The following is a 22,313-nucleotide window of genomic DNA, read 5'->3' on the forward strand; positions in this document are numbered from 1 at the left end:
TTTTTTTCTTAAATTATGACAAATGGATATTCAAAAGATTGGATTTTTACTTAAATCTGTGGGTTTATAACCAATTTGGGATCATCATCTTATTAAGAATCTAAAGAAAGCAATTGAATCCCTTTCCTAGACATGTGTATATTCAAAAATTTGCATGTACTTATAGGGCCTCTTAAACTCCCAGCCATTAATCTAGGATCTTTCTTGATCGAATACTCCAGAACCTCCCCCCTCCAACTGATTGATGTAGTTACTTTTTCTAAAGGGCAATGTTTTTTTCTAATTATGTTGAAATCACTTTGACTTCAAATACAGAGACTATGCTTTCAAGTTCATATTGTGTATGCAGGCTCATTCATTAACCTGACTCTGATTTAGCATGTGTAGTTTCAGCTTTTTGTTCATGTTCCATGACTTCTCACATTATTATTTTGCATGACAGGCATCTTGCCTAAATCAGTTTGTGTTCTCTCTCACCTACCATTTAAGAGCAACTCAAGGTTCACTTTGACTAACAAACTTTTTCCGAGCTTACTAAGGAGATTTCAGAATTTGTAGCCCTATTTTTTTTTATTAGGTTAGTTGGTTAGAACTTGCTTCAATCCCTGTGTGGTCCACTAAATCATGCAGAATGTGTTTTTATAAGGTTGCTGAATGAGGCACTGAAAAACATGCAGAAATTACAGAGATCACTGTCTCTGCTCCTTAGGTGTCTTTCAATAGACTCTTTCTGGACAGGTTGGGGGGGATAGTAACCTTGCTATGTTTTAGATACATAGGCTGCAACGTTAAAAACCCTTCAGAGGACGTGCAACAACTTAAACCTATCTTCCTTATAAAAAGTAACTCCCAAAGCATGTCCCTGTGAGCACAACAAGTAAGTAGAATCACAGAATCATAGATCTGTAGGAGACCCTGGTGAACTAGAACAAAACTCCTAGCTTTTTATGGTACTCATTGAAAAACGATGATGTGTATATAGCTGTGATTTGTCAGAGCTCTGACCATGCCCCACCCTCAGTGTAAATAAATCCATTCAGAATTTCTGATGGAGAATCCAGGAGTTCCCAACCTTTGTGTATAAGGTGATCCCCTTTTAATCTCTCACAGTTCAATGAATCCCCTATATCTGTGATTTAGAAAAAAGATACGCTTGGATTATTTTTTTTTGCCTCACAGATTGGTACTGCTTCACTAATCATCTCACTTATCCTCACTTGAAGAGGAGAAAAACCAAAGCTTGCCTAATGTGGCATATTTATTGGAATTTGGGGTGGCTCTTTGTTTGTTTTTAGACCATACCATCTTTTCATCTTGTTACATTCAGGTGTGGTTATTTACCTAACTACCATGGCTCTATGGGCATTGCCTTTTTTAAACTACTCCACTTATTAAGCCATCCACTCAAGAACACAAACAAGGATCAAGGGCTCACCAGAATGATGAATCTAGTCAAAGGTGCTGTGTTAGGGGGAACATGGGACTTGACATGGTAGTAGGTTCAGGATTCTGTTACTCAGTGCATATCTGGGACATGTGTTCCAAGGGAGAAAGGTTGAGTAATATGCAATTAGTCAAAGTCTATACAGAACCCCAGTCCTGGTTAGAATGGGTAGTCAGAAGTCCAGCTGTCAAGGAGTCAGAGCAGGTATTGAAGAGGTCTAATAACCCATTGTTAGGGATGCAGGCCCAGGGGAGCCCAACATGTAAAACAAAAACCTCTTCCTGAGGTCATTGCAGCATGTAGCAAAGAGGAATGGATCCTATTCCTGGGAAGGAGATGCCATGGTGAAGTAGGACTAGAAACAAGGCTAATTCTAAAGACCATCACAGTAATAATATGTATATTGAATTCAAGAATGCAGTTGGCAAGGCTCCAGGGTGGCTTAGTTGGGTGAGTGTCCAACTCTTGATTTAGGCTCAGGTCATGATCCCAGGATCATAGGATCTAGCCCTGAGTTGGGCTCCATGGTGAGCATGGAGCCTGCTTAAGATCCTCTCCCTTTCTCCCTCTGTCTTCCCCCTGGGTATGCACATTCTCTCTCTAAAATAAAATTAATTAAAAAAAAAAAAAAAAAGGAATGCAGTTGGCAGGGTATTCACACATATGTTTAAATACTTGAATATGCATATGCTTACTTCCTAGCTTTGTTTTTTTCTTGGTCTGAACTAGCTAAGTATAGGTGGAGAAGGCAGCAAGAAAGAAGAGTTGCTATGTCTTATCAACCCATGCAGGTCATTGAGAGGTAGTAGGGTGCAGTAAGAATATGAGGCAGCCTTTAAATTTTGAAGTTTATTGTTTTAATTTGTATGGTCCCTTCTTGTGAATTGTTATACTTTGCATATTTAAAATTTACAAGAAGAAATACAAGAAATAAATACAATAAGGAATATAAGGTAAAGCAAATTGTTTTTCTTTAAAACTCAGTTTCCCCATCAAATGCAACATATTATCACGTTGCTACTTACCAACTGTTGAGTTCCTTATCAAACTTTTTTTTTTTCATTAATTTTAGGACTTTGTGGCCTAGTAAACTAAGTTTCAGAAAAAGGGAACTTCTAATTTAGGCTCTGCCTATTTCAGATTTGGGTTTCTCTTGTTACATAGAGAAGTCATGTCAACTGTCCTTTTTTTCTGATGTCACCACCATGTTTTAGACTTATTAATTCTAACCTATGAAGTTATGATTGTTTTTGGTATGTATAATTTGATATATATATATGTAATTTAATCACCACAACCTCTTGAAGTAGATGGTGTTATTATCCCTATTGTACAGATGATGAAACTGAAACTCAAGATCACATTGCTAATAAATAACAGAGCTAGGATTTGAATGCTCATCTGTCCACTCTAAGGTTTATGCTTTTGATTATTGCTATATCCCACTGCCTAAATTGTGATTTGGTAAGATTTCAAAAGTGGGTTATTGTGTTGCTGTGTTTATAGGAGAGACTTAGCCTAGGTTTTGACCTTCACCGGTACTTTGTTTCTTCAAAGGGTACAATATCTTCAAAGTCAGAGAAAGGATACTTGGTTAAAAAAAAAAAAAAAAAAAAAAAAAAAAAAAAATATATATATATATATATATATATATATATACACACACACACACACACACACACAACCAGAACTCGTAATATTTTAACAAGAATGAGGATAAATCACCAGTTTATTTGGTGATTTTCTAAAAATATGGTTTTTAAAAATAAAATTAAAATTACATTTTTTAAGACTTTCCCACCACAGTTGGGTTCAAGTTTGGTTATCAGATGACTGGAGTAGGTGGAGAAGACATTTTGAATCGAGTATTTTATTACAGCAGATATCTTAAAATAGAGGAATTTCCAGTCATTTTTGTGAGGAGCTACTTTTGATTTTCCTTTGATCTTAGGACGATTGGTACGTGTGTGTGTGTGACGTGATGAATTATGATGTTACAGTCCTTTAATAATTGGAGGTGGGCGTGCCAGTAACGTGTTCAGCCAAGTCACACATATGTCCAAATGTCCAAGAAGAGGGCCTGGGTGCAGGTGCCACCCTGAAGTCAGACTCGTCCAACTTCATTACTGACTTGTCAGAAACCTCATTTTTAAGAAATGCTACCGGTACTTTCTTTTCTTTTAGGAAAGGGCAAGATCAACAAAATAGTTTTAGATTAGGTCAGTCAGTTAAAAGTGTTGATTAATGGAAGTGCTGCAGCTGTTCCTGCTTTTTTAAAAAATTAGGTTGGGGCGCCTGGGTGTCTCAGTTCGTTAAGCGTCTGACTCTTCATTTTGGCTCAGTTCATGATCTCACAGTTCATGAGTTTGAGCCCTGTGTTGGGCTGTCTGCTGTCAGCACAGAGCCTGCCTTTGGATCCTCTGCCCCCCCTCTCCTCTGCCCCTCTCTCTCTCTTTCAATAATAAATAAACATTTAAAAATTTAAGTTGTAGTGCTTAAAATATTGGAAGTTATCTTTATTAATCTTCCCTTTTAAGTAAAACCTGCTCTGTTTTTCTTCACTGATATTAATACTGGATCAATACTAATGGAATCCATTTTTTAGAGTAGATCCCATTCAAGGCCCTTGTGGGAATGTTTATCTGAGAAATCTTTTTCTAAGAAAAACTGTCTTTTTACCGTTGTTATTTTTTAATTTTAATTCCAGTACAGTTAACATATAGTGGATGTTAGTTTTAGGTGTACAAAACAGTGATTCAGCAGTTCCATACATCACCCAGTGCTCATCACAAGAAGTGTGCTCCTTAATCCCCATCACCTATTTCACCCATCCCTCAACCCACCTCCCCTCTGGTAACCATCAGTCTATTCTCCAGAGTTAAGATTCTTGTTTCTTGGTTTGTCTTTTTTCCCCTTTGCTTGTTTGTTTTGTTTCTTAAATTCCACATGTGAGTGAAATTCTTGCCACTACTTTTATTGTGCATAGTTATCCAATTTTAATGCTATAAATATTTTCAACCAATTTGGATACTCTAATCATTTCTAAAACTCTCATGTAAAGACTTCAGTTGAACACTGGGTTGTCCGTTTTCAGAACTACTTCCTTTCTACTGCTTGTATCTTTTGGTTTAACAATTAGCGTGTCAGAGATTAGCTGGATGCATGTCAGTCTGTACAATTGTGGCAAGAGTCCTCAGAGCAGGCACTAGCAGAAAGAAGAGGTTAGGTTTTTTATTTAAAAAAAACCCACAAATATAATATATATATAGCAAATTAAAGAATCATACATTGTTTTCATTACATCGTAATTTAAAAGCTATTCATGTAAGTAACTGTTAAAGTATTGCTACAACTGAAATTCTCGATGGTTTTTTCTGCTAGGATCTCAGTTTGCTCTGAAGTGATTGTTAAAAATGTTGCTGTATCTGGGCAGAGATACTGTAAGGGGAACTAACTTGGGTGGGGAAAAAGAAAATGGATTTTATTTAAATTAAATGTAGTCGTGAAGCATGCAAAAGGAAATGAAATCATGAAGTAGATGTAAAGGTGTCAACATAGGTAGTAGCCCTTTTATGCTTGTGTTAAGACTCATAATCTTTTCAGAATTCAGTTCATATCTAGGATTTACATTTTCTTGGGGGCACCTGGGTGGCTCAGTCATTTAAGCATGTGACTGTTGATCTCCGCTCAGGTCGTGATCTCCTGGTTTGTGAGATCAACTCCTGCATTGGGCTCTGCATTGACAGCACAGAGGCCATGTGGGATTCTGTCTCCCTCTCTCTCTCTCCTCCCCTGTGCGCGTGCACACACATGTGCACATGCTTTCTCTCTCAAAGTAAAAAAGTAAACTTTAAAATTTCTCTGAAGCTTGGATATTATGGTGTATTATCACTATAAATTCATGTTAGAAACCATGAGATAGTGGGGCGCCCGGGTGGCTCAGTCGGTTAAGCCTCTGACCTAGGCTCAGTTCTCAGAGTTTGAGTTTGAGCCCTACATGGGTCCCTGCGCTGACAGTGTGCACCCTGCTTGGGATTCTGTCTCCCTCTTTCTCTACCCCTCCCCCACTCACTGTCTCTCAAAAATAAATAAACATTTAAAACAAAAAGAAACCATGAGATAGTGATTTTAGTGAGATTTTGGATCATAGCTCTGAAAGCATCACAGAAACCCTCTACTTATCAAGGAATTGGACACATGCATTTCAAGCCTATTTAGTAGATCAGTAACCATGTATGAATGGTAAGATTTTTTTAAATGCGTGTTTGTATTAAGGACACTTCTGTTGGATAAAATTTTTATTCATGATGTAACCTGAGTTATTTTGCAATTAAGATTAAGATGTACCACATGTGTCTTCTCTTTGTTTTTTTAATGCTTGTTTATTTTTGAGAAAGAGAGTGAATGAGAGTGAGCATGGGTGAGGGGCAGAGAGAGAAGGAACAGAGGATCTGAAGTCAGCTCTTTGCTGACAGCAGAGAGCCCGATGCAGGGCTGCAACTCATGAAATGAATCATGAGATCATGACCTGAGCTGAAGTCAGACACTTAACCGACTGAGCCACCCAGGTGCCCCCCAGATAAACAATATTCTATTAGCACATAGACCTTTTTTCCCCTGAACTTGAGACACAGTATGTCTGTTGGTTAACTTGCTGGACATCTTAGGTAAAGTCTTATTCCAGTTTGATTAGTCATTCATTTCTCATATTTAAGTAATGGCCTTATAGAAAACACAGATTACATGATGAGTCCTCGAAGTTGAACTCTACCCTCTATTCTAGAATAGAAATATTTTCATTTTCATTTTATTAAGTTTTGTTTTTATATTCATCAGTAGTTATCCCCTGTCTTTGCCCCTAAAGCTAGAGTTTAAATGTGCCTGATTTTGATCTATATAAAATAGAATCATAACATAATACATCTTTTGTGTCTGGCTTCCTTCATTTGATATTATTTTTAAGAGATTCATCTATATTGCTATGTGTAGCTATAATATATTCATTTTCATTGTTATACAGTTTTCAGTTGCATAAATATACTGCAGTTTATTTATACTATTATAAATGGATATTAAGTTCATTTCTGGTTTTTGGCTACTTCCAACAGTAAAACCATAAGCATTCTTGTAGCTGTATTCTAGTGCACATACGTAGGAGTTTATCTAGGCTATATGCCTGTGAGTGGAATTGCTGAGTCATAAGGAATACATTTAAATAATATAATCTGAATTAACACTACAATTTATAGCCTATTAATCAGCTTTATTAGCTCATTCCTCCTAAATCAACTTAATGATAACAGCCTTAACTTTTCACTAATATTTTCTGACTCCCTGTCAGTGCCCTTATTAACATTAATGATACAACTTTGTCCACTAATATCCATAGCCAGTCAATTTCATCTATCACTAGATGAAAGAATCACCAACCTTCCTTAGAAACTATATATTACAATACTAGTTATGCTACAAATATTCTTAATTACAACTTTTACTGCTATAGAATGAATTTTATTTTATATTTTATTTGAAGCAACATTAATTCCAATCCTAATCATCATCAGCTACTAAGGACACCAAATAGAATGATTAAAAGCAGGACTTTATTTTATATTCTAGTAGGATCACTCCCACTTTTCATTGCCCTAATCTTTATCCAAAATCTTACAGGTTCATTAAACTTTCTAATAATTCAATCCTGAACTGAAACAGTATCTAGTTCTTGATTTGGTTGAATGTCGACATTGGCTCAGGTCATGATCTCACGGTTTGTGGGTTCAAGCCCCACGTCGGGCTCTGTGCTGACAGCTCGGAGCCTGGAGCCTGCTTTGGATCCTGTGTCTCCCTCTCTGCACCTCCCCCACTCACACTCTGTCTCTCTCTCTCAAAAATAAAATAAAAACATTAAAAAGAAATCACTCACTGCATATTCCTTTCTTAGCCACATAGCACTAATAATTGTAGCCATTCTTATCTAAACACCATGAAGTTACATAGGAGCTACAGCCCTAATAATTGCCCACAGCCTTACATCAACACTATTTTGCCTGGCAAATTCAAACTATGAACAAATTCCCAGCTGAACTATAATTCTAGCTCAGGGATTAACAAACTCTCCTTCTACTAACAGCAGCATGTTGACTTCTAGTGAACCTTACCAATTTGGTCTTATCCCCAACAATTAGCCTAATTGGAGAACTATTTATAATTAATTACATCATCATTTTCATTATCCAACATTATCATTATCCTAATAGGAATTAACATTGTTATTACTACCCTATAGTCCCTTTATATATTAATCAAAACACAATAGAGCAAACTGTCATTCACATGAGAAAATGCTCTCATAGCCCCACATTTACTGCCCTGTTACTTATATCAGTTAACCCCCAAATTATTTTGACATCCATTTTTAATAAAAATAAAATTAAATATATTTTACCTAATAAAATATATTTTAATATATTTTAATAAAATATTAGATTGTGAATCTAATAATAGAAACTCAAAACATCTTTTTTACTGAGAAAATATGTAAGAATTAATTCATGCCTCCATGTATAATAATAACAGCTTTTTTAAACTTTTAATGGCTAGAAGTAATAATCCATTGGTCTCAGAACCAAAAAGTTGGTACAACTCCAAATAAAGGCAATAAATCTATTCACCTCTTCTATACTAATTTCACTATTTATGTTAACTTTACCAATCATAGTTATCACTTCTAAGATCTATGAAAGCAATCTATATCCATACTGCATAAAAACTATCACCTCATATGCCTTCATCCCACAATATTTGTTTATTGGGCCAAGAAAAAATTATTTCAAACTGACACTGAATAACCATTCAAACCCTGAAGTTATTGCTCAGCTTTAAACCAGATTATTTCTCGGGTGCCTGGATAACTCCGTTGGGTGCCTGGATAACTCCGTTGGTTAAGTGACCAACTCTTGACTTTGGCTCAGGTCATGAACTCATGGTTTGTGAGTTCTAGCCCTGCATTGGGCTCTGTGCTGACAGTGCTGGGCCTGCTTGGGATTCTTCCTCTCTCTGTGTCCCTCCTCTGCTTGCACTCTGTCTGTCTGTCTGTCTCTCTCTCTCTGTACTAAATAAATAAACATTAAAAAAAAAAAAGAGTATTGCTTTTTCCACCTCAAGCCAGTTAGGCCTAACAATATGAACTATCTTAACGATATTAATCAACCATGTCTAACATTCCTACACGTCTACACATTCATGCATTACAGTTTTTGGGTTCTTTGAATAAAGCTGGTGTATACAAACTTTTATGTGTAATCATTTGTGTGTATATTTTCATTTTGGGTAAATACCTTAGAGTGGAAATCTAAGTCATACGGTAGGTATGTGTTTAACCATATGAGAAGCTGCCATGCAATTTTCCGAAGTAGATTTACCAGTTTATGTTTATAATCCACCAACAGTATGTGAGCATTGTAGTCGCTTCACATTCTTAGTAACACTTGGTATCGTCACTTTCTTTCATTTGAGCCATTCTAATGGGTGTGTAGAGATTATATATTTATTTTTCTACTGACTAATAATGTTGAGCATCTTTTCATGTAGTTACTTGCCATTCATATATCTTTGAAGTCTCTTCACATGTGACTTTATCAAATATTTTGCCCATTTAAAAAATTTGGGTTGTCTTCTTTTCATTGAGTTGTAACAGTTCTTAATATAGTCCAGATCCACATCCTTATTATGTGTATATGTGTTGCAAATATTATCTCCCATGTTGTGGGTTGTTCTTTAATTTTCTTAATGGTATTTGTCAAAGAAGACAACTTCCTACTTTTGATAAAGTCCAGTTCACCAGCTTTTTATTCATATGGTTCATGCTATTTGTATCCTACCTAACAAATTTTTGTACACTGCAAGTTTACAAAGATTTTCTCCTATGTTTTATTATAAAAGTTTTCAGGGGTGTCAGGGTGGCTCAGTTGGTTGAGCCTCTGACTCTTGATTTCAGCTCAGGTTATGATCCCAGGATCGTGGAATCAAGCCCCGTGTCAGGTTCTATGCTGAGCATAGAGGCCTGCTTGGGATCCTCTCTCTCTCTCTCTCTCTCTCTCTCTCTGTCCCTCTCCCTCTCTCTCCCTATCTCTCTCCTACTCCCCCTCCCTCCCTCCCTTTCTCTCTCTCTCTCTCTCTCTCCCTCTCCCTCTCTCTCTCCCTCTCTCTCCCTCTCTTTCCCTCTTCCCCCCTCCCTCTCCCTCCTTCTGCCCATCCCCCTGCTCATCCTTTCTCTGTCTCTAAAATTTTAAATAAATAAATAAATAAATAAATAAATAAATAAATAAAATAAAAACTTTTCTTCCTTTTAGCTTTTATGTTTATATCTCTGATCCATTCTGAGTTAATTTAAAAAAAATCTTTTTTTTTTTTAACATTTATTCATTTTTGAGACAGAGAGAGAGCATGAACGGGGGAAGGTCAGAGAGAGAGGGAGACACAGAATCCGAAACAGGCTCCGGGCTCTGAGCTGTCAGCACAGAGCCCGACGCGGGGCTCGAACTCACAGACCGTGAGATCATGACCTGAGCCGAAGTCGGACGTCCAACCGACTGAGCCACCGAGGCGCCCCCTGAGTTAATTTTTTAAATATACTGTGAGGTAAATGTTGATGTTTGTTTTTCTTTTCAGTACCATATGATGAAAAAGCCTTGGTTTCCCCATTGATTTCCTTGCTAACTTTGTAGAAAATAAACTGACCATATGTGTGTATATATATATGTGTGTTTTTCTTCCATTGATATGTCATCAGTGGATTGTATATCAATAGTAAACTGTCTTGATTACTCCAGCATTATAGTATGTCTTGAAAACAGCAAATCTTTGAGCTTTGTTCTCTTTAAAATTTACTTTGGTGAGGCGTGCCTGGGTGGCTCAGTCAGTTAAGCGTCCAACTTTGGCTCAGGTCATGAACTCAGTTCATAAGTTCAAGCCCTGCATCCGGCTCTGTGCTGACAGCTCAGAGCCTGAAGCCTGCTTCGGATTCTGTGTCTCCCTCTCTCTGTTCCTCCCCTGCTCACACTCTAACTCTCTCTCTCCCTCTCTCAAAATAAATAAACATTAAAAAAAATAATAAAATTTGCTTTGGTGATTCTAGGTCCTTTGCATTTCCATACAGATTTTAGAATCTGCTTATCAATTTATTTTTTTTATTAATTTGGCTTAAATTTTGACTGGGATTGCATTGAATTTATAGGTAAACTTGATAAGAATTGGTATCTGACTTAAATCTGGTATTTTTTAACTTCAAAATAATGCTCTTGTGTGTTTGTACGCATATGTGTGTGTTTTGCCATTCCTTGTGGCAAAGCAGAATCAATTCAGAATTTTTAGAATGAGAAAATTGTATTTTTTCCAATAAATTTCTCCCCTTACAGCACTGTAAATTAAATGGTAAATAAATATTAAAAAAAAAAAAAAAAGAATTGGTATCTGGATAGTATTGCATTTTCCAATGTGTGAATGTGGTATATTTCACTCTTTGATTTCTTTTAGCAATGCTTTATAGTTTTCAGTGTACAGATTTCACACATGTTTTAAAAGTTTATCCCTAAGAATTTCATTCTTTTGGGTGGTATTATACATGGAATTGTATTTTTATTGCATTTTTAAATTTTTCATTGCTTGTTTATAGAAATACAGTTGGTGTTTTATAACCTTGTACCCTGCAATTCTGCCTGACTTTTTTTCATAGTTGTAATAGTTTTGTTGGAGATTCCTTAGGATATTTTACAACATGATCATATTTTTTGATTACAAATTCAGTTTCTTCAGTTGATACTGATCTATTCAGTTTCCTATTGTTTCTTCTGTCAGTTTTGATAATTTGTATTTTTGAAGGAATTTGTTTCATCTAAGTTGTCAGATATATTGACATAAAGTTTTTCATAATATTTCTGTATTATGGACTAATATTCCCTAACAATGGTAATTTATGTCTTTTTTTTTTCTTTTCTGTGATCAGTCCAGTTGGAGAGTTACCAATATGATTGACCTTTCCAAAGAACCAGTATTTGGTTTCATTGATTTACTTTTTTCTAAATGTTTGTCTGTTTATTTACTTTGAGAGAGAGAACGCGCACAAGCAGGAGAGAGGAAGAGAGAGAGGGAGAGAGAGAGAATCCTAAGCAGGCTCCATGCCATGAGCATGGAGTCTGACACGAGGCTCAATCTCATGACCATGGGATCATGACCTGAGCCGAAATCAACAGTCAGGCTTAACTGACTGAGCCACCCAGGCACCCCTTGATTTACTCTTTCTATATATTTATTTTCTATTTCATTGACTTCTGCTCTTTATTATTTCCTTCCTTCTACTTTTTTGGCTTTAATTTGCTCTTCTTTTTCTATCTTCCTGAAGTGGGAGCTTAGTTTATTTTAGGCTTTTCTTTCGTACTGCAATAGCAGAGTTGGGTAGGTGCACTAGGACATCCTGGCCAGCAAGGCCCAAGATATGTACTGTCCGGCCCTTTACAGAAAAATTTGGCCAACCCTTGCTCTAGGGGCTATAATATGCATCTTCACCTTAATTCAATCGGGTAAAATATAGTAAGTAACTTTACAACATTATATTTCAATTTATTGTCCTTGGTGTAATTGTTGTATATATCTGTTACATTTATATACCTTTTAACCCAGCAATGCAGTGTTACAACATTTGCCTTAAATGGTCATATATCTTTATTAAAAGAGAAGAAAACAGTATACATACCTATTATGTTTACCTACAAACTTACCATTCCTAGTGCTCTTCATTCTTACTTGTAGATCCAAGTTGCCATCTGGTGTCATTTCCCTTCTTCCTGAAGAGCTTAAGGTTTTTATTTTTGTTTTTAATATAGATTTACTGGTGATGAATCCTCTGAGTTTTTGTTTATCTGAAAAGTCTTTATTTTTCCTTCAGTTTTATAGTATAGTTTCATTGGATATAAAATATTTGGTTGACAAAATTTTTTCCTTTCAGCACTTTGAATATGTTGTTCCAGTATCTTTTGTTACTTGTTTTTGGTGATGAGAAGCCTGTGATTAATTATACTGTTCCTTTTTATGCAACAGGTTGTTTTCTATGACTTCTTTCAATTCTGCAAGCTCTTTCTGCTAAATTGAATTTCTGGGCCCACTCAGAGTCAGTTTCTGCTGACTGCTGTTTTCTTAAAAACGAGTCACTTTCTTGTTTCTTTGCATGTCTAGTAATTTTTGTTGAAAATTATATATTGTCTTGACCCTCAAGAATAGGGATGTTTCTAGAATTTTGTGATATTAAGTATATTGTTAACTCTTTTCTAATAGATACTCTTTAAGGAAGTTTACTTCTATTCCAAGTTTAGTAAATTTTTTTTTAATGTTTATTTATTTGAGAGACATAGGGGGAGAGGCAGAGAGAGAGAGAGGGAGAGGAGGATCTGTGCTGACAGCACAGAGCCTGATGCAGGGCTCAAACTTACAAACTGTGAGATCATGACCTGAGCCAAAGTCAGACGCTTAACCAAATAAGCCACGCAGGCGCCCCCAAGTTTAGTAAGTTTTTCAAATCAGAAATGGATATTTGCAATCATTACATTTTTCTTTTTTTAACTATTATTGTAGTCAAGTTATTGAATAGATTTTCTTGTGTTGAACTTTTGTTTTCCTGAAATAAAAATTTTTTGTTTTATTTTAATAAAATTTGATTTATTAATATTTTATTAAGTTTTTTACATATATACATGCATATATGTATTTGTAAATAAGACTAGCCTATTGTTTACTTTTTAAATATTTGTTGCATCTTTTTAATGTTATTTCAGTGAAAGTTGTGTTCATCACACTATACATAGAACTACAAGCCAAGACCAGAACCAAAAGCAGAGTTATAGCCTGGTAAAGCCTCAGCTTATTCTTTTAGGAAATGGACTGAAGACTGTTGAGCAAAAGTTAGTTAGATCCCAGACTAGAAAAGACCCCAGTTCTCCTTACGTACTTTTCAAAATCATTTCCTTGATCCTGAGGTGGAGGGTGCACAGACAGGTTGAGCAATTACCTGGATTTTAACAATAGCCTCTTAACAACTGCCTCTGTTTCCATGCTTGTCCCCTATCACTTTAAAAAAGTAAATCATTTCGAGTCCTTCCTTGCTCACTCTCCTATTGTCCCCATCTCCCTCAGAGTAAAATCAAACTCCTTTAATTGCTTAAAAGGGCCTATAGCAGCCCTGTCTTAGCACTGCACCTCAGTTCTTTGACTTCATCACCTGTTTCTGTCTTCTTTGACTGTTCAGCCACATTGGCTGCCTTACTGCTTATTCACTGGACACACCAGGCACAACTTCTGCCTCAGGGCCTTTGCTTGCTGTTACTTCTGCATGAAAGGTTTCTTCCTCAGATATATTCATGGCTTATTCCCTCACTGCCTTCACATCTTTTCTCAAATGTTGCCTTCACAGTGAGGCTTTCCTTGACTACCGTATTGGAAATTGCAGGTCACTTCTTCCATTCCTCGTTCCTCTCTCACTTTTCTCCACTGTCTTTATCACTTCACATTGCATTTATCACATAAAATAGTGTGATTTCTTTGTTTTGTTTGTTTTATGATTCTTGGCCATCGGTTTTACAAAGGCAAGGGTTTATGTCTATTTTGTTTACTAATATATGCCTAACACACATGGGCACACAACATTACTTGTCATTGGGTGTGGCCACTCTGGACCATATTCAGCACATCTTGCCCAAGTCCCCAGCAGCTGCAGTGCAGTTTATGTCTGTCCAAAGGTCAGATTAAAAGGAAGAAATGGAGAGTAGGAGGAAGGAGGTCCTACGTTCTCCCCTACTGCCCTCCCCCGCCTGGGGCCCTCCTACTTTTTTTCTTTGCTGAAGAAACAGAAAGCCTTTGAAGTTGAGATAATATACAGTGGAGAAAGAGACAGAGAAAATCATGTTCCAAAATAAATGACAGTGTATTCTGTACTTTCTAACATGTTATTTAAAAAGAATAAAAGAAAATGAAGGGGAAAACCCCAAACCTTCTCCAAATATGTGGTTCTGGTCCCTTTTTCATTTCTGTTGTTTGCTTAAACTAAGGTGCAGTAAGTGATTTTCAGACTTTTTTTGCTTATATACCCTTCTGCTGCCCCAAAAGAAGTTTGAGAAACTATGTACTCCCTCACGTGTTTTGGAATCAATGTCTAAAATCTTTCAATTATAAGTTTAATTGGTAGTAAAGAATGTCACTTTTAAAAATGCTTCCATTGGACAGTATTCACAGGTGAAATGATTTGTCTTGGATTTTCTTTAAAAAAACAAAAAACTTGATGGGGGCACCTGGGTGACTCAGTTGGTTAGCATCCAACATCTTCTCAGGTCATGATCTCATGGTTCATGGGTTTGAGCCCCATGTCAGGCTCTGTGCTGACAGCTCAGAGCCTGGAGCCTGCTTCGGATTCTGTGTCTCTCTCTCTCTCTCTCTCTCTCTCTGCCCCTCCTCCACTCGTGCTCTGTGTCTCTCTCTCTTAAAAATAAATAAGCATTAAAAAATTTTTTTAATAAAAAAAAATAAAAACTTGAGGTCATTTCTTTACCAAAAAAAGGTAATGGAGATGGATAAAACTAGATTGGCAAAATGTTGATAACTTGAAGCTGGCTCAAAGGGTACATGGGAATTCATGTATTATTCTTTCTACTTTTTTCTATTTATGTGTTTGTTGTTTTATTTTCTTCCTTTCATGTTGGAGATTTTCTCTAAATGAGTAAGTGATCTTTGTTCATTCATTGTTAAGCATAGGACATTTTAAAAGCGATTGAAAGTTAGGTCTGTATAGAGCAGGACAGTGGTGCTTGTGGACTGGGTTTTATTGGAGGAAAACAGGTAGTAAACTGACTTTTTTATGTGGAGAGACCATATATCACTTTCTGAAACTTTTCCCTCAGAAACCATCTAGTTCATTCAACAATGAATCCTCTAATCTTCTGTCCAGAGAAGTATAAGTTTGGCTGCCTCAGTACCCAGAGCAGGATGAGAGAGGGAACTGCAGGTCTCTATGCAGACTGTAAACTCTCACTGAACACTTCTGTTTTCCTGGCAGGGCCTTACTCCAGCCGTCCTCTTGCCAGGGGCTTCTGAGTGTAAATACCTCTAGTTTGGTACCCAGAGTATAAATCTGCCCTTGCATGGTGTCAGAGAGAGGACCTTGGGTTCTGTTCATTCCTCATACCACCTGTTAGCTGTTTCCCCTGTTAGCCCATTTCACACTCTGTTGTCTTACACGTCCAGTCCTCAGTTTTGCTGGGTTTGGAGGGGCGAGTATCTCCTTTTGCCAACACTTAAGAATCCACTTCCTATGCTCTGCTACTTTCCATTCCTGCATTCCTTTTTTGTCTTCATGTATGGAGGCTTGGGGTGATGAGTTATTTTTTTGTTTCATTGTAGATGGAGTTTGTTTTTCTGTTTCCCATTCTCCATCTTATGTTGAGATGGTTTTCCAAAGAAGAAGCAGACAGAAAGGGCTTTATTCTACCACCTTGAAGCCATAAATCTTTATTTTATAGTAACAAATTACTTTAGCATATTTATAAAGTAATACCTAAATTTTTAAAAATTATTTTTCAAGTGTATTTATTTAGAGAGATAGTGTAGGCCTGGAGCCTGAACTGTGGATTCTGTGTCCCCCTCTCTCTCTGTCCCTCTGCTACTCGTGCTTTGTCTCTCTCTCTTTCTCAAAAATAAATAAACATTAAATTTTTTTAAAAACCTGTTTTTCTTGGTAGTAATTTTGAGGTAAAATTGTATTTATGTCTTGAAATTGAGCTATATTTGATACATTGAAGTCTCTTGAATCTGCAAGTTCACTTTATGTTAACTGATATTTCAGTGAGGATGCTACTTTTCTAAAATCACATTCTAGGGGGAAATATATTTGCATCCCCTCAGCCACACCCAGTTGCTAACAGATACTTGTTGAGATAGCTTCGCTTCACTGATATTAACTTCAGAGTTACCTGTAATTTAGTTGCCAAGTTATCCTCTCATTAGCATATGACATTAAAGGACAGGACTGAGCCATATCTTTTTTTTTTTAATTAAAATTTTAAATTTGAATATAGTTGACACATAATGCCACATTAGTTTTAGGTGTGCAACATAGTGATTAGAAAGTTTATACATTATGCTATGTTTACTACAAGTGGTAGCTGCTATCTGTTGCCATACATCACTGTTAAATATCATTGACTATGTTCCTTATACTGTGCTTTTTATTCCCGTGACTTGTTCATTCCATAACTGGAAAGCTGTATCTCCCACTCCTCTTTATCCATTTTACCAATCCCTCATTCTCCTCCCCTCTGGCAACTACCAGTTTGTCTTCTGTATTTATAGGTCTGATTCTGCTTTTTATATGTTTATTCATAGGGTTTTGTGGGGGGTTTTTTAGACTCCACATGAGTGATATTTGTCTTTATGTCTATCCCAGAGCCTTTCATTCATTGTCATCTCCCTTCCTCCATCCTACCCCACCTTCCCACCCCCATAGAATTTCCTCTGGTGGTTATTTCCAATTAAGTCCTTCAGAGCTAGGCAAACATCAGCACCTAGAATATTGGAAAATACAATAAGAATTCTCCTTCTTAAAACTCAGAACTTAGAAATAGGATTCTCCTGGGAACTGGGTCACTAGAGCTGTACACCCTAATTTTGCCTTGCAGATTCTGGGGCATTCTGTCTTTGCTGACTTGTCTTTGCCTTTTCCCTCTTGTCTTGTCAAAAATAAAAAGTTCAGTCTTCTTAATGCTGTCCAAAGGTTGTATTGCCAGCAGTGTTAGGGAGGGCTGGAGTGAGAAAGTTTAATCCCCCACTTCATTTTTTTCTCCCTCAACCCTATAGGGAAAGATAATGTAGAGGATATGAGTGGCTTTTCAAACAGAGCTGACATAACTTTTATTCATCAAAAGAGACACCCAGACTCATTCTGTTAGTCATTACATCATGGATGTGATATCAGAGACTCTGGAGAAGAAGAATAAGATTGAGGCAGGGAGGTGGTAGAGGTGAGGAGACATGGGGGAGGAAGGGTCTTTACCTCAGCCAGGTGGGGGAGCCCAGCAATGGTTATAAGAATGTATTCTCCTGCCTCCTCTCTTACCTTCCTCTTTCTGCCACTATGCCAGACACCAAACCTGTCGCGAAGTGAGGAGCAGGCCCCGGTGAGGCAGATGCTCACAGCTGTAGCAAGCTGGGGAATGGGGAGGAGGAGAAGGAAAGGTTAGGCAGGCATGCTGGGAAGAGGAAAGAAGACTTACTGTTGTTACTGACCTCGTTGTTGAACCTAATTCCCAGCTGCCTGTTTGTGTGCAGGTAGAATACATAAGTGTGTGTGTGTGTGTGTGTGTGTGTGTGTGTGTGTGTTAGGAGAAGAGAGAATAGGGGGTAATACCTCTAGCTTTCCACACAACTCTTGTCATTTTCCTGTTGGTACATTTTCTTTGTTATTATGAGTTATAAATGAGTCCAGGAGATGTGTAGAATTCAAAAGATTTTTAGAGTTTTAAAAAGGGCATTAGTGGTAATTTAGAAACCCTAGTATCACTGCTGGTCGCCAAGTCCTGCCGGTCTCTCTCCATTACCTCTTAAAGCTGCTTACTCCTCTCCATTCCCACACTATATTTTCCCATGTAGGATAATGAGGCCTTCTGGTATAAGAACTATCTTATTTTCTTAAGCTACCATGTAAGAAAAATAATAGTGTGCAGATGATGGCTGTTGTGACTTAATTAAAGAAGATCAAATATTGTTCATTCTTTGCGCTGCCCTGGGACTTTGTATATACGTAAATGTGGCACTTCTTCTGTTATGGTTTCATGCTTTGGAGTCATGCCCTAGCATGGCACTTAAAACCTGCTCATCTTTCGAGTTTCATCTCTAGTTGTTGAATCCCTACTCACGTTTATGTGCACATTATATATAACCTGAGCACCAGTTTTACTGAATTGTAGCTCCCCAACATGCCATTTTTAACACCTCTCTTTCTCTCTGTCCTTCCCAGCTGCCACCTCTACTTAAATCGGTGTCAATTTGGCTCTACTGTTACCCACTCTCACTGTTTGGTGCTAGATGAACCCCCAGCTCAGAACCCTAAGCTCAAAAGCCATTCCCAGGCATAGACTTTCCATGGTGTGTGTGTGTGGGGGGGGGGGGGGTGGTGGTGGTGGTGGTGGTGGTTACCAGAATACACAAGCACTTTAGCAAGCATGTTCTTCTGCTTCATTTAGCACTTGCCTAGAATTCTGTAATACAGTTAAAGCAGAGTCTGGGATTAAGTTGTGTGGTTCCTGAATTTTCAGGAGATAACATACTGCCTTTGGTACCAAATTTGATTAAACTTGATAACTTTAATGCCATTTGGTTCTGTTGGGGAGGAAGAATTAAATTGCTTACTCTAGAGAATGATTTTTTCCCACTGACTAAGGAATAGAACATTTATTAAAATTATCTTGGTGACCTGAAAGAGAGAAATGTACTTTTCTTCCTCAGCAGAAGCAGGTCCAGGACATTATTAGCACGTAGTAAAAATTGAATAATTGAGCAACACTGACTTCTTTGGGATTCAGTCTTCCAGCCCCTGCTGTGTGATTAGTTCTGTCCAACCTGCTGGCATGCTTGAGCAGGAAGCCTGCAGAGGATTAGGAAGGAAAAACCCTTTAGCAAATCTCAGGTATTGAAGACAGTTGATTTAATTTTATATGTTACACATGGTAATCTGGTCTCCCTTGGCAACCTCCAGTTCTGCCCTACTTATAATCAGAGGATGGCAGGACATGTTGCAGATTTGATGGGCATCACCTGAAAGTGACTGTAGAAAACAGGATTTGCTTTAAAAGCAGCGATGAAAAGTTCACTAAAAAAGGACAAAAGAGGGGTGCCTGGATGGCTCAGTTGGTTGAACATCCAATTCTTGATTTTGGCTCAGGTCATGATCCCAGGGTCATGGGATTGAGCCCTGCATCAGGCTCCATGATGAGTGTTGGAGCCTTCTTAGGATTCTGTCTCTCTCTCTCTGTCTCTCTCTTCTCTCCCCCACTCATGCTCTCTCTCTCTCAAAAATTTTTTTTAAAAAAGGACAGAAGAGTCTGAGTCCCCTTAAAGAAGGGACAGATAGTTCTCTATAGCTTAGATACCCATGAGGATTTTATTGATGAGAGAAGTTCCAGAACTACCTATGGCAGAGCAGTTTGGGAATCAAGTCATGGAAATCTTTTAAGGGATAATAATTTTATTATTTGTGAATTGCAGTTAAGGTTTTAATTCAAAAATGACAATAATACAATAATAGTTACTATTTGTTAAGTACATGCCAAGAATCTTACTTGGTTCTTTACATACACAACTTCATTAAATTCCCACAGTGTCCCTTGAAGGGGAGTATTAATACCCCTTTATGGATGAAAAAACAAGTATTTATTGACCTCTTAAAATATGAAGGCTAAAGGAAGGTGGGGCAATATTGACTGCAAGTTTCAGCTTTGGGAGACCATTATTCACTTTTTTCTATGATCATAAAGTCCTTTAAGTCTTAATAGCCTCTGTTACAAAACAATATACTAACTGATGCCCATTAATGATGACTTTTGCCATCACTGAAAAGTTTTGCCACTGAAAAGTTTCAGTTCATTCATTTTAGTCTAATTGTTTCATTTGGCACATTAGGAAACTGAGTGCCAGCAATTTAGTAATGCCTAAAGCCAGGTCTCCGGACTCCTAGTAATTTGTGTGTTATACCATATGCCCACATTCTTTGAAAGAGGGCTTGAGTAAGTGAAGGAAAGGAGGATGGGGACTTGTAGTGCTATCAAAGGTGTTAGATTGAGCTAGCAAAGTAAACTACTGAATCAGAAGGTACTGATGAGGTGTTTAGGCATTGGGAACAGCTCTAGTTCTAGGTGGCTCATGTCTGAACAAAGTAATTCACCTAAGATTTCTGAAAGAGTATAAATCTTTAAAAGGATCTAGTGTCCCTCTGGTCTTTTGAAGTTTAAAAGGACAGGATTCTATGTATGAATCACAATGTGTGTGTAGGGGTGGGCGGGTCTAATATTCTAATAGCAATAATGAATGGCCACTCCTGTGACATGTGGATGCAGAGACTACATATGGTATTTTATTGACTTACACACGCGTGCTTCTGTCATGTTCACAAAATGCTATATGCTGAGGTAGGACATGTCATTTGCTTTCTATAAGGTGACAGCTGTGGGATGTCAATGGCAGACTGAGAAATCTTAGTGCCACACACTTACTGTGTCAAGCATTTTGCATGAATTTAATCCTTATAACAACCATGATTGTGAATGTTATTGTCTCCATTTTAGCAACTTTTTCAGTTTTTATTAACTCTTCCCAGAACATTTTCTCTAACATTTTATTATGAGCATTTTTTAAGGTTTTATTTTTAAGTAATCTCTACACCCAACACAGGGCTCGAACTTACAACCCCAAGATCAAAAGTTGCACACTCCACCAACTGAGCCAGCCAGGAACCCCTATTATGAGAATTTTTAAATGTTCAGTAAAGTTGAAAGAATTGTACAGCGAACACCCATATACCTACCTGGATTCTATCATTATTACTCTTTCTATATTTCCTTTATTGTATATCTAGTCATCAATTTATCCATCCACCCATCTTAGTTTTAGTTTTATTCCAAAGTGACTTACAGATGTTGGTACACTTACATATGGATATCATTAATTAGATAGAATTAAAAATGTGTAGCTCTCTTTAAAAAAAAAAAAAACTGAGGCCTTTAATTCTGTTTGGGGGACATAGTTTGTTCTCCATTACTTTGGGCCTTCCTCTGTGAAGAAGTAAGATATTTTAAGAAAAAAAGTAAACTCCTTATGTTACAAACTTGTATCTCATTAATGAGATAGAAATCTGTAGGGAGGAGGGAGATACCCCTGTTGAGTTCCTAGGCCACAGTAACCCAGCGTTGCAAAGTGGCATCTTACCTCATTTCTGACTTTAAATGAGATTGAGGTCATTGCCACATTTCTGAACACTTACTACTCCCCTAAAAAGAGTTTGATTAGCAAATTAGTTAAGCACTTTAGTAATGATATTGGAACTTCATTTCAATGAACATTTTCCCCCTTTTCTCTTCTTCTGGGTGTGACTAAATTGCCTACAGCATGCTGCATGGTTGCTGGTAAAACAGGAAATGGGGTAAGTAATTTAGGTAGGGAATTTTTTCTACCATTTAAATATAAGCTACCTGATTCTTTTTTTTTTTTTAAATGTTTATTTATTTTAAGCTACCTGATATTTAAAGTACTTTTACTACTACTGCCTCCTTTTTTAGAGTGAGTTCACTAGCTCCTAGAGAAATTAACAGAAAGAAAACAAATTTATGGTATGACTTAGGTGTCAACCTTATTTAATTAATTTATTTGCATGGCATCTTACTAGTGTCTATTAAAGTGGATTCATTTTTTTGTAGATTTAACAAGAATGTAAATACATATTTTACATTTATATAAGGCACTTATATAATGTAGTTTGGCAAGCTGTTATAAAAGAATAAATTTTATACTGGTCTTAGAAACTAAATTATAAAACTATGCTCTAAAAGACACAAAGTAAAATCCTAACTAAAGCAGAAAAACAGTTGAGTTTATACACAGATAAAACATATAAAACATAGGTCCACAGTCCTTTATCTGAAACCCTTGGGGACCAAATATGTTTTGGAACTTAGAATTTTTTAGGTTTTAGAAATGCAATATGGTGTTAGATACCATATATAACATACCCCTCCCCTCATGGTCTGAGGTGGTACTCTGTAATCAAACACATTTATATTTCTGC

The 22,313-nt window shown here is 37.0% G+C and overlaps 1 protein-coding gene across 1 annotated transcript in view; it reads left to right on the top strand.

Moving 5' to 3' along the window:
• The window catches only part of PUS10 (pseudouridine synthase 10), a 73,027-nt gene that overhangs the window by 16,731 nt on the left and 33,983 nt on the right, over positions 1-22,313 (top strand). Inside the window, exon 5 of the mRNA XM_060605062.3 lies at positions 21,637-21,671. Coding sequence (XP_060461045.1) covers positions 21,637-21,671 — 35 coding nt within the window. The remainder of the gene's footprint in view (positions 1-21,636; positions 21,672-22,313) is intronic.

Source organism: Panthera onca, chromosome A3, assembly GCF_046562875.1.
Source record: "Panthera onca isolate mPanOnc1 chromosome A3, mPanOnc1 haplotype 2, whole genome shotgun sequence".
In the NCBI taxonomy this organism is placed as follows: domain Eukaryota; kingdom Metazoa; phylum Chordata; class Mammalia; order Carnivora; family Felidae; genus Panthera; species Panthera onca.